Source organism: Anguilla rostrata, chromosome 9 (genome assembly GCF_018555375.3).
Source record: "Anguilla rostrata isolate EN2019 chromosome 9, ASM1855537v3, whole genome shotgun sequence".
NCBI lineage: Eukaryota > Metazoa > Chordata > Actinopteri > Anguilliformes > Anguillidae > Anguilla > Anguilla rostrata.
The window spans coordinates 50,726,242-50,739,581 of NC_057941.1; the positions used below are offsets into that span (position 1 = coordinate 50,726,242).

The 13,340-nt window shown below is 48.0% G+C and overlaps 1 protein-coding gene across 4 annotated transcripts in view; it reads right to left on the bottom strand.

The window, feature by feature from the left end:
* stard13a (StAR related lipid transfer domain containing 13a) overlaps positions 1-13,340 on the bottom strand; it is a 100,154-nt gene that overhangs the window by 39,657 nt on the left and 47,157 nt on the right. Inside the window, exon 1 of one of the 4 annotated variants that reach the window (XM_064352732.1) lies at positions 3,060-3,528. The exons of the other annotated variants lie outside the window; for them this stretch is intronic. Coding sequence (XP_064208802.1) covers positions 3,060-3,183 — 124 coding nt within the window. The 5' untranslated portion in view covers positions 3,184-3,528. Of the gene's footprint in view, positions 1-3,059; positions 3,529-13,340 lie in introns of those variants that run through there. 4 annotated transcript variants of the gene reach the window in all.

Sequence of the window (13,340 nt, forward strand, 5' to 3'; positions counted from 1 at the left end):
TGCCTGGACCAGCTGCAAGACCGTATAAGATCATCTGCTGTCTAACGGCATGAAGTGAATTAGCATCGGACTCGGGGGGGATTTCCCCCAGACCCCCCACCCCCCAAGCCCACTCCTCCGTCCCGTTAAAAACAACGCGGGGGTGAACGTCTTGAGCTGCACACGGGATTAGCATGCTAACGCCGCTAATAATAACGTGGCACGTGCCCTCGCCGCGGTAACGAGCCGCTCCAGCTCTGATCATCTCCCCTTAATGAGGTAGCAGAGGGCCGTGTGTCTGTGGAATTTACTGACACCTGGTGGCCAAACGCGGTGTACTGCAAGCGAGAGGACATTTAGCCCAGTTCTGCAGTTAATTAGTTAATGGACCGCTCTCACTGAGCATACAGCAGAAACGCAGCCTGGAACGTTCACTAGTGCTTCCACTATAAGAGAGCTGGGAGGAGATGTTCGACTGGCTCACTTAACGTGGGAAAAATATGCTAACACACGTCCGTGATGAGGTACGCAGTGTGCGATGCCCTGTCCTTTCAGGAACGTTTCCCAGGAAACATCTCCACGGCAGTGCTATTGCGCGACCGCAAACTGATATCCCAGGATTCCAGGCTAAAACCGCGATTCCTTTTCCTGCTTATCTGGTGGTTTTATTCACCGTGAAGATAGGCGGGTGACCTCTGGCCAGCTCCTCTAGCGTGGGGCTTATCTATGGTGATAGAATGAGTTATGTCACAGGAAGCACACAAGTCGTAAGTATGCGTGACAATAAGGACAGTGTAAAATTTCATGCTACACAAACAATATGGCCGCTGCCATCTTCGAGTGTCCGTACGTCCCCTTCCTGCTGGAAATCGTGACCGTAAACGCGTTCGCACAGGAAGCCACGTGTTCGCGCTGAAGGGCGGGGTCCCGCCAAAGCTTCCTGCTCTCAGACGTCGTCAGAGTGAACGAGGGGAGGGGGCGACGATTCGAGGCCTAATCCGGGAAACGCACCGGGACAATTTTCGGCTAATCCCCCCAGACTCCGGCCACAGTGGGGGTCCCCTCTTACCCAGCCCTCTCTGTGGGTTTTAGGAAGACTCCTGGCATATCCCAGCTAATCCACCCAGGCTGTTAAGGCTGCCCTCTAGCAGAGTGCATATTGGCGCTTGTATTAAACAGATTTACGACATTAAATAAATTAATTTGGACAGGGCCAAAATAAACAATTGATGTTTTGCCATTTGCATTTGTGAGATGAATTAAAACATTGCTCAGCAAAATTCCTGCACTCTCATCAGAAAAAGGTTATTTGGTTCATCTCCATAAGGGAACCCTATTTTAGTTCCTTATGGAAACCTCTATGCTAGGTCTGAAAAGAGTGAAAGCTCCCAGATTGAACTATTTGACGGAAAAAGAACCCCTGAACTAGATGAGGGTTCCTCAATGGAGTCACAGAGGGTGTAGTGTTAGATCAATTCTCACAGTGTTAAATCAGCTCCACTGCACTCTCAGAAATAAGGTAAGGAAAATGATACAAAAAGTGCCTAAAAGTACACAAACACTAGTCACTGCAGTGATACTCTACATAAAATTGTACCCCTAGCCAACCAGACGTAATTAATTTGAACTTTTTTGCTTGAAAAAGGTGCTTATTAGAGCCAAAATAGAACATTAGTGTACCTTTCAGTGTACATTTCGCTATTTTTTCTTTAAAGAACAAATATGTACCGCCACCGTACTTTTATTTCTGCAAATATGGCTACAATACGTACTCCATCAGAGCTGATATTATACTGGACATACTGCAGTGTTGAGCGTATCAGACATTCTGATCCGCGTCCTCGCGGTTAGACCCGCCACACCCCCTTAATCTCTGGTGGAGACATGGTACAGTTTATTACCAAAGATGTTCCAGCAGGAATGAAAAGACCTGAAACTAACGCTGCTGATCCTGGCCTGACCTCACAATGTGAACATTGAGAATTAAAATACTGAAGTTAAAGAGGTTCTGTCCAATTGCATCGAAGTTTTCAGTTGAAAGCTATTAGCGGTCATACCACTGCCGTACGACGCGGGTCGAAAAGTGACTGAACCGGAACGAAACGGGGGGGTGAAATCAAATGTTGAAATCAAATACGGCACGGCCAATCAGCCGGACCGTGAGCGGCACACTGTATACGCAAACACTAGCCTACTATCCAAGCTAATTTACAACAAGCGACAACACAGCGCACTGAAATGAATACCACGCACTGTACGCCATAAAAGCCATAATCTGAGGTACTCTGTGGGGACCTGTGATTGCTGGGTGTTAAACACAAAACAGACTGGTCTCAGTGACCGGTAAGTAATACGCAAGTCACGTCAGCAAAGCAAAGTTCTGTACAGTAGGCTACAGTAAACCACGAGTGTCGCAACATCGCGACATGACCACTGGATGGTCGCATTACCTGTCAAAGCGTCGTTCTGATTGGAACAGCTGATTTCGGTCTAATGAGTGTCAGAAACGTCACTTAAATTCTATGTACGAGATGTGTCATTAAACATGAGTTACTTTGGTTGCTAAGGAAAAAATCTACTTAATATTAAACCATGTCCAATGTCAAAAAATGTGCGCCAAAATGATTATTTGTTGGATTAATTCTGGCTCATGACCAGTAGGAACATTACTCGATACACAGCGGACGAAATGACTGAATGAAGTTTGCGCCTCGACAGTTTTTAGTCTCCAGATACCAACTGACACACTGCAGCATTTTTATCATATCCTCATATCATATAACGGATTAAAGGGGATTACAGTCACCCTTGATCGTGTAGTTTGGAACATTTAAAAATCCCCATTGGATAGCCTACTACGCGCGTCAATCGTTTGTGTGATGTCATATTGAAAGCCCGAAGCACGTACAACCTGGCGATCTGCATTGGGTGCGAGCGCTGATCTGACCTACCGAAATCAAGGACACATGCGCGGCGAAGAAATGAGAGAATGATTTAAAAAAATAAATTTCCGGCAGTAATCTGTATTTCAGAAGTTTATTCTAGCAATAAGACTTGACTGTACGTGGAGTGCCACCGACCTGCAAGACGTCGCTCCCGGACGTTCCTCCACAGTAAATCCCAAGCTTTGGACGTGGAGTCCCGCAGCTGCTCGCTGATAGAGCGCCGGAGCTGGAGTTTCGCCGACTTTCGCTTCGTTGTCATTGTAAACCGCGACACATAATAGCGCAGCCCCGCTTTCCGCCCCAGTCACCGCCGCTATCCGCCCGAAATTTTAGGATCTTCGGCGTTGCCGCATAAACCGTCACTGCACCTGGATCGCGGCGCTGCGTCACTTTGCAGCGAGCGAGAAAGGCGACTTATTTCGCCTGAAAAAACGAATACATTCCACTGCAAAGCCGTCCTTGTGTCTCGTGTTTGCAGTGCTTCACGCGGCGCGTTTCCCCACAAATCCAAATCCAGTATGCTCCGTATCTGTTCAGCTCAACCCCGCTGCGCCGCTCTGCTTGGACCAGATGTGTAGTTGTTTGAAGTTTCCACTTCAGTCTATCCCAGCGCGCATAGCTCTCTCTCTCTCCCTCTCTCTCTCTCTCTCTCTCGCTCGCTCGCTCTCTCTCGCTCCCACTTCGGCGGTGACAAGCATGAAATTTCACATATATTTATTTCTATTTTTATGGTTCTTTAATCATATGGTTGCATTTACCCTCTGGGTCATGTTTACATGAGCCCTTTGGTTACAAAATAACTCCATAAATATGTCGTCATGGGCAACATAAGGATTTTTTTTTCAAACATCCACCAAAGGCATTTCTCAACAGAATTATAGATGAGTTTGACAAAACCGTTGATTTCACCTATTTATCTATAATAGACAAATACATTGCAACAGTTCTCCCCACTAACCTCACAAACTGTTGCCACTATCTGAAACACAACTAGCCTTATCCATTCAGAGCGTTGTACATTCACAATTACTCACAAGTAATCACAATTACATCATCATCAACACTCTAGGAAAGAATTCCCATTTTAGTGAAGTAACATTCCATTCGTACAGTAAACACGTCCAGTGCCTCCTTAATGTCCATTTAAGATGCAAGCACAAATGAAGATTTCTGGAGATACACTGAACCATTAACAACCCACATGCACAATTTCATACAGGGAAAAATCGATAACATTTTCAGCCCGCCTCTAAGATTTCATTACACACACAGTGGACATGACCCCCCAAACACTACCACTCACGGAACCCAAGAAGCTTGGATTCCGCAGACAATAACGGCCATCCTGCTCAGATAGACCTTTCCCCTGTTCTTTAAACACACATCATCTCTACGTTCTTGTATTCATGCAGTTTCCATCCTATAGTGCAGTGTACGCTTTATCTATCGCAGGGGTTCAGTTCAGGGTTTTGGGTAGCCTGGCTTAGTCTCCTGAACAGCTGTAGACAGCCCTGCTGGTTTCAGTCTAACGTCGGACGACAGGACAATGTTTTCACCGAGGATGTATGTATGCGCAGTCTGCGGCTGCAGCTGTTAATTAACATAAATGTCAGACCCAGAAGCGAATGGGTTAATTAAATAGTTAACCGCAGAATTCGGCACAAAGTCCTAAAATAGAACGGCCCTCGTTGTGTCCCTCCTGTCCAAGAGAAAGTAGTAACCGTATGAACACAGCTGTTCTATTGGTCAGCTGTCCTGAAAACGGTGCGCATACCATATGAGCAGAGCTATTCTATTGGTCAGTTTTCTCGAAAGGGGTCAGTAGCAAAAAATATGAACAGTGCTCATCTGTCGGTCAGTTTTCCCAACACTTTTACTGATGTTGTGCAGGACATGTAGAATTTGAGCTGGCGAGGAGGCGGGACTTACATGGAAATGCATATAAACATGACAGAAGAGTGACAAATGAGCTGACCAATAGGAAAATTGTGTCAACACTGTCATTTACATATTCACAGTTATAGTGTTCAATTTAAGCAGCTTAGCTTTTTTTTCCAATATACAATTCATGTATGTAGCCAGATATTTACCGAAGCAATTCCGGCTAAGTACTTTGCTCTCGGGGTAGGGAGGACGGGGGTGGCGGTGGTGGGGGGGGGTTGTTGTTGAGGTGTCCTGGGAAAAACAGCAATGTTAACGGGGTGCTTTCAGTTCAGCGTCGGGGGTTAAGACTGATAACGGTGGAGTTTGCTCGCACATACACACGCACACACACACACACACACACACAAGGGCACACCTCAGAAAAACACTAACCCCAGGGCAGGCTCACTCTGGCAATAAAACTCACGGCACAGCAATGCTAGCGTGACTCATGGCTAACACACATCTTTTACATACTGAACCGAATAGCACGTAGCTTTCAAGCAAGCGGCTGAAACACTCTTCCTGGGAGGTAAGGTTATGGACGAACCAGGCACTGTGAGAAGGTTAGAGGAGTCTCATGATTTTTACAGTCTTCTGCGATATTTCTAACGGCAGTGCACTGAACGCAAGACAGAAGACTAATTCATGGCCAGGATGACATTTCTGTGAAAATAGGTAAAAGTCATTTCCACGCTCTGCAAATCAAAAAGGGCTAACAGAAATGTACAAATTTAAAAAAAATGAGTCCCACTGCAACAGCGCCAACATTTACAACACTAAGGTGCAGGTGAAGAAATAACCATGTGACACGTCGCCCGCATCTCGAAATTAAAGAGAGTTCAGACTTTGGCTGAGTGTCACCGCCAAACAATCCAGCGACTCCGCCTCCCAAACAGGAAGTGGGAGGGCGGGCCCAAGCGACGCCAGGTACAGGGCGAACGAACCGCCGCGGCGTGGGGTGGGTTTAGCGGCCGGTCCGCCTGGCGGTACGCAGCGGATGAAAAAAAATCGGACTCGGTCTCATTCAGACCCGCAGAGGCCAATCATCTTCCAGAAGGAAGAGGAGGGTGAGGAGGAGTGTGGAAGGGAAGTGGAGGAGGAGGAGGAGGAGGAAGAGCGGGAAGAGTTTTGGTCGTTAGTGTAATGCGCTGCAAGCCACAGCATATCAATGGGAGGGGGTGGGGGGGGGGGGTGGATGTCTCCCAGGGACAGTCACTCCTGTGTTTACATGTCAAGAGGTCGGAGGTCAGAGGTCAAGGTTAAAAATGTCCGCCCCTCGCTTGGGAATTGGAGAGCGGGACGCCTGGGCTCAGGCCAGACGCTGGGGGTAGACAGCGCTTCTGAGGGCCAGAGGAATGCACCCGCTTCTCCGCACGACCTCGCTCCCCGATCGCCCCGAGACCATCACCCCCCCCCGCCCCGCCCCGCCCCGCCCTGCCCATACCCGTACGGGAGCCTCCTCTCCTCCCCAGCAGGGCAGAGTCAGGGAGGTGAACATCAACACTGCCCAAAAAAAAAAAAAACCTCCAGGGCTGACAGAATCCAGCTGGCAGATTCTCGCCTGTCATGTGCGACTCGCACAGCGAAATGCACAGTGTTTGTCTGTCCGTTCCCGGTTACCGTGGTTATATTTCTGATAAACGCCCCGCCCTGTTTTGCGTTGGGATGTGGGAGAGAGGATGACTCATGATTCCCCCCCCCTCCCCCCCCCCCATTGGCGGTTTCATAAATATATGGATGCCATCGGCAGAGGGAAGCTCTGAGGACGTTAACATTGTTTTAAGGGTGCAGTGGTGTGTCATCAACCCACAAGACAAAACACAGAGGAGGGGGCCAATCAAAACGCAGGGATTATGCACCTTCGACCAGTCACATCGGTTCAGTTATGGCCATAACAGGAAGGAGAAGATGATGTTTCACTGCTGACACAGTGGACGGGCCGCACACAGAGAGAGAGAAGAGGCGGTGAGAAGCAGGGTTCGTTACTCGACCGAACACGGCGAAGGTTTTCAAGTTTCGAGGTTTCTGAAGTTCAGCCAGTTCCTCCCGCGCACCGCGGACGTTCAGGGCTCCCTTGCAAGAGTCAGGTTTATTCTCGACCACACAAATAAAAAAAAGGAAAACCATGCCAACCATAATGCAGTCCCCGCTGTTGAAAGCCATCCAAAAGTTTAGTCAACCACATAAGTGAATAACAAGTGCCTGGCTTTCACCTTTAAACTACAGAAGCTATTAAAACGCTCAAACCCTCCCCCGCCTTTAAAATAGAGTTCTGTGTCACAGTTTGGATTTTTATTTATTTATTTATTATTGCAGAGGGTTTTGCAAACCATAATTTGTGCAGTCTAGGAACATTCTCGTCATTTGTGGACCTGGGAAAAACTACACCCTGCCTGAATTAGAAGTGAGCAGTCTTGATGCCAGGCCCAAAATCACATTGTACCAGCAATTTAAACTCTTCAAATGGGTTAAATATCAAGTTAGGGACATTTTTATTAAAAATGCTGACGTAGGCACAAGCATCTGGTACAGTAAGTAAAACAACGAACAATAACACTAATACCATGCTGTTATCGTTCAAGCGTCGATTATTTTAATTGCTTTGTAAACCATTTAATAATATCCCAGATTATTATTGTTGCGATGTGGATTATTATGACTAGACTACAGTTTGGCCCGCGGAGCAACCCGAAGCTAAACAATAGCGAAATGGAACCAGAGGAAATAACATTAAACGCTGGAACGCTTCCCTTGGAGTCAGGGCGCTGTTGCTCTTGGCAACGGGAGCCTACTTATCTCTCAGGGCGAAAAAATAATGGCAGAAATCAGGCCCCCTTTTTTCTGACTTCTGTGAACTTGCCGCGACCTCATCTTCGCTCTCGCGAACTTGAACGTTGTACGTAAAACGAATGCCGCCAGTCGTCAGAACTCAAGCACTTGTGTGATTATTTTTGTGTGTGTGCGTCTGAATGACTGTCTGTGTTGTATTATGTTGTGTGTGTGTGTGTTTGTGTTTCAGTGTGTTTACGCGTTGTGTATATGAATATATCTGTTTGCATGTGTGGGCTCGTGTGTGTACTTCAGCGCACGTGTGTTTGAGTAAATGAATGCGTGTGTATGTGTGCATCTGTGTGTGTGTGTTTATGTGTGTGTTTGCACGTGTGTGTGTGTGTCCTTTGTGTATATGTTTAATAGCTCATGTATGTGTATCTGACAGCAAACAGCAGTACAGGGGTGAGCACCTCTCCAAATGCACGTCGGTAGCTACGAAAAAAAAAAAGTCATTTCTTTCAAGGAATGACAATGTCTGGCCAAAATTAGACTGAGACAATCCGACACCCTCTCAGCTGCGCGGTACACGGAGGTACTGCCCCCCCAGGCAGGCATGGGGAACACAACCCCCCACCCCCCCCCCCACGTAGGCATGGGGAACACAACCCCCATCCCCCCCCCCACGCAGGCATGGGAAATATACGAAGCATCCGACGCGGCCAGGCTGGCGTGAGACGAGGGGCAGTTAGCGGACGGAATCTCCTCCCTGTGAAAACGCCCGCAGTATATTAAGAATGGGGGGGGGAGGTGGGGGGAGTGACGGGTCGATTTGAAGTCAATACGGTTTCTCTTTTCTTTCTTCTCTTGTCTCCGGGGGGGGGGGGGGGTGGGGGGGTGACCGGCGGCTCGTATTTCAGTAGCGTGACGGATTGGCCGAGTCCACCCCCCCCCGAAGCTGGTCCAGGCTCAGCCCGGAGGAGCCGGCCTTGGAGACGACGCGCGTCGGTGACGGTTTGGACTTCAAGGTCGTGCAGTTAAAAATAGACGAAAGAGCGTCCTTGCAGACTGCATTAAAACCCCATTTCTGTGTGTGTGGGGAGGGGAGAGGGGAGGGGGGGGCGAGGGGGCGAGCGGAGGATCATGTATTGGACAAACAGAATCTTATCGGATCAGGACTGAATCTCACCGTACAGACCTGTTTGTTTGTTCATTTTCTTATTCCTTTTGTGTTAAAAATCAATCAAGGTCAATCAATTTGTGGTTGGATTGAATTACACCACGTACGCACACACATACAGACACACACACACACGCATACAGACACACACACACGCATGCACACACCCACACAGACACACACACACCAACCTCAAGATCATTCATATCTATACTAGACCAGGTCTACAGAGGACAGCGAAACTCGCCGCTGAGGATTCTGGGAAGGACTGGTGGCACGCCAGCTCTAAGACAGAGTGAATATACAGAGCATCTTCAAAGGCGCCAACAACCAGGTCACTCTCCTAAAAACAGGCTAAAGTATCTGAAAACTAGTCCAACGGAAAGTGTCTGGCAAGCTGATTGGTCACCCGTGCATGTGCACGCGCACACACACACACACACACACACACACACTATTTAATCTCACTAAAAGCAGGCCATTACAGTAAATGCTTGGTATGAACAACAAAAAACAAGGCTATTTAGAGACATGAGGAAAGATATGGATATGCACTTATGCCAAAAGGGGAAAGTGACGTCTTTCAATCTTAAACTCGGTTTCAGGCTGTTTTATAAGTCATCCCTTCCTAAAGAAAACACAATAAATGGAAAGTGTTCACCATTTTCATACAGAGCACCCAGAGGCCACTTTACAGAGGGTTTTCCTCCATGGTTCTGTCTGTGTTTATATGGCTCTTAAAGCTCAGTAAAAATACATCCCAAAACCGTGAATTAATGTTGTTAAGAATGAATGAATCTGAAATGGATGAATGGATGCCCAAAAAATTACATGAAAACACATGAGAATTATGTGACCACATAGACGTACACATTTTTCTGTACAAGGCATTCAGTTTTCACACTGAATATTACATCTTAATACTTGCAACCCTGGCAACCATTGTTTCAACTGCAGTGGTATGAACAACCATAGACAAAAAGGTAACTGGAACATTTTAGGTTGCGGTAACCTACATGCAAAACGGTAATCTAGACGCTGGTTTCGGGAGGGGACCACTCCCGAGCTGCAGGTCGGTGGTTGTAGTAAGAAAAGTGGCGTTGAAGCCAAGCCCCCCCCCCCCGGGCGCAAAATGCAGTCGCTCGCATTAATGCACCGCCTGTCATCAACGTCAATCTGCGGCCCCATTAAAACCACACCCTCCGGAAAAGTGTCTGAAAAAACCCACAATATATCACAGGAGAAAACAAAAAAACAAACACACCAGCTGTCACCGTGCCAAAGATAGGAGAGCGGGAGAGCTCTCTATCGCTCGCTCTCTCTCTCTCTCTCTCCGTTTATTAAAAAAAACAAAAGTGGTTTTCCGTTTCACCGCGCATCGATCGATCGCTCGCTCTCTCTCTCGTCCGGCCGGCCGGCCGTTTTAGTCGACGTTAAATTTAATAAAAAGAGGCTGAAATGAGGTGCTGTGTACTGCACTGAGACTCGGCGGCTTAGAGACACAGCCAAACGCAGAGCGCTCACTTTCGTGAAGCCTGCTCCTGAAGGACACAGCAGGGAGCTGCTGTAAATAGCAGCACAAACACAGAGCCACACCTGAGCTGAGTGCTAATGCAGAATATATAACGGTAGCGGAATGCTAACACAGACCATTAGCAGAATGCTAACATAGACTATATAACGTTAGCAGAATGCTAACATAGAGTATATAATGTAAGTGGAGTGCTAACACTGACTAAATAGTTAGCGGAATGCTAGCACAGACCATATAACGTCACCAGAATGCTAACACAGATTATCTAATGATGCTGGAATGCTAACAGGGTTCCAGCGCTATGTTACAGTAGCCTGCCGAATGTCTTGGCACATAATTGTATTCTGTTACAACCATACATGAATATTCATGAGACACATCTAAGTAGAATGTTTCAGCTTTGGCAGAAAGGAGACAGAATCTTTGATGGTTAAGCACTTGGAGAATGGTTATCTGGTGCGTCTGTAGTATCTATGGTGCCGTTCAGTTGTGGACGGCAGTATCTGCGGCCATATTGGGCAGTGAGAACTCTGCCGTCTCCCCACAGAGACGGAGGAGAGAAGCGTGTTTGTCTCTGACAGCTGGCCTCGGAGCCCGCAGCTCTCACCCGGCGCGGACAGGGGGCATCCCGGGGCCGGTTGCCGAGAGACCGTCTGGATCCCCAGCCACCACGGGAGGGGAAGGACCTGTCACTCACGAAGTCCGCGCTGGCGTCTAAATCATGACCTCTGACCCCCGGCTCCTCATGCCCTGAGCAATGCCAAAACTGCTGAAGGGATATGAACATTCTGCCTTGCATAGAGAAATGTATGACTGGTTTGTAACGTGCACATACGCATGCACACACACACACACACGCATACGCACACGCACACGCACACGCACACACACACACACACGCACACACGCACACACACTCCACCCATCTCCTGTCATTGCCCCCCAGCTCACCCCGGGCAGGGGCTCCCACAATCCCTCACTCCGCCTCTACCTCCATTTCCTTTGTTAATAACGCAGCGCAGATGCCATTCCGCCTCCTCACGACTCACCAGGGTGCAACACAGCACAGCCGAACCAGCCAATCGCAGGCTTCTCTCAGAGACCACAGCAATAACAACAGCAATGAAAATACGCACTTCATATCTTTTTTTTTTTTTTTACAGAGCGCAGCACACCTCCCAAACATACAGTATGTGTCTGTAATCACAACAGGGGGGAACTGCAGGCTGGAGGAGAGACAGAGGAATACAATTACAGGCCAGGGACATGTACTGCATGTGAAACGCACGCACGCACGCACACGCGTGTTTCAAACACGGCTCTGCCACCCCACAGATTAACATGACCCGGCTCGCCGATTCCATGACTTATAGAAAGCCAAATCCCCGCTGCGCTCAAATCACATGACTCTCTGTGCATCCCGTCTCCCCCCCCCCCCCCCCCCTTTTGATGACGTTCGGCCCACAGCGTTTCCGTTCTATGGAAATCCGCCCGCCTGTCGGAGTTCGGGACGCCCCGCCGCGGCGGGATTTGACGGAAGGTCACCGTGGGAGACGGGAGCTCTGCCGGATTACGTAAAGCTACGTGTCGCGCTGAAAGAATCCTGCATATCCAGCGGGCGGCACGGTATGGAAAAGCCGCCGTGTGTATGATTGAAAAATAAATTATTACAAATGACTTCCATGATCTTTCAATGTAATTCTGGTGAGTGAACATTCAGGACATACATGATACACGCATGTATAAGCACACACACACACACACACACACACACACACACACACACACACTTTGGAACACGCCACAAATGGAATATACTGCAATAAAAAATGTTTTTAATTCACAACATATTGGTAACATTAATGTGTGGAAACAAACTATATTGGAATACTGCTGATACTGTAACAGGTTATTTTTGTAAATACACCGCGGTGGAATCTTTTCTGTTATTATATTTCGGGAGAAGCGCGGCCCTGCGCGGGCGCGATAGGAGGCGGCCGCCCCCCTCTCGGATTAGGCACAGGGGTTCAGATGAAATGAAACCGGGATCAATGGGGCCAGCGATAAGCCTTTAAGCATCTACAAAAATACGACATTATTGCATATTAATTCCCCCGGAAACGTACTCAATCCCATCACTGGCTTCTGCGGAATTAATTTTCTCCTGGTAGTAGTGGGGGTGATGGTGGTGGTGGTGGAGGGGGGAGTTCCCTTTGTTGGCTTTGGGGATTCAACATTGATTTCTCTGAGTGATAAAAGCGCATAAGATACAGACATGCACATACACGCACGTGCACTCACACACACACACACACACACACACAACCAAACTCCCCCCCTACACACACGCGCACACACACATGCACGCACGCGGTGGACTCTGTGTAGAGGAATTCTGTGTATAGGTTCTGTGAGAGACAGAGAGAGAGAGAGAGAGAGCGAAAGACAGAGAGATTGACTGAAGGAGGAGTAAGCATTTGGCATGGCGCGCGTCCATTAATAACTGAAGTAGCTGGCCCACAGTACCCTCACATGCATCAACCACCACAACTGCTGAACCGCAGCTTTCCAGCCGAGCGGTGCACGAGCTGTATTACTCAATATTACACACAGACTTAGCGCAGCCCGCTGCTAGCGCACAAACCATCGACACGCTATTAAAAAACCACTCATCTGCGATCTGAGGTCATTAATGATGGACACGCTAAAGCAGTGGCTTAACACCTTCGCTCGCGTTAACCGCACATGGAAATTAGTTATGAATTATGAACGCTGAGGCTTGCTGTAGGGAAGAGGAGGTGAGAATAATGTATCATAAGTGGGATTTTTAAACATAACTTTTTAAAGACGATTCATGAGATGATTTATGGAATATCACTGTCCTCTTCCTTATATATAGTATGTCACTGAAAAGAGCATTCTGAAGAAAATGGAATTGCCCCAATGGTTGATTCTGGAATTGTGAGACCCAGAGATACAGCCAAGACCCCCCCCCCCCCCAAAATAC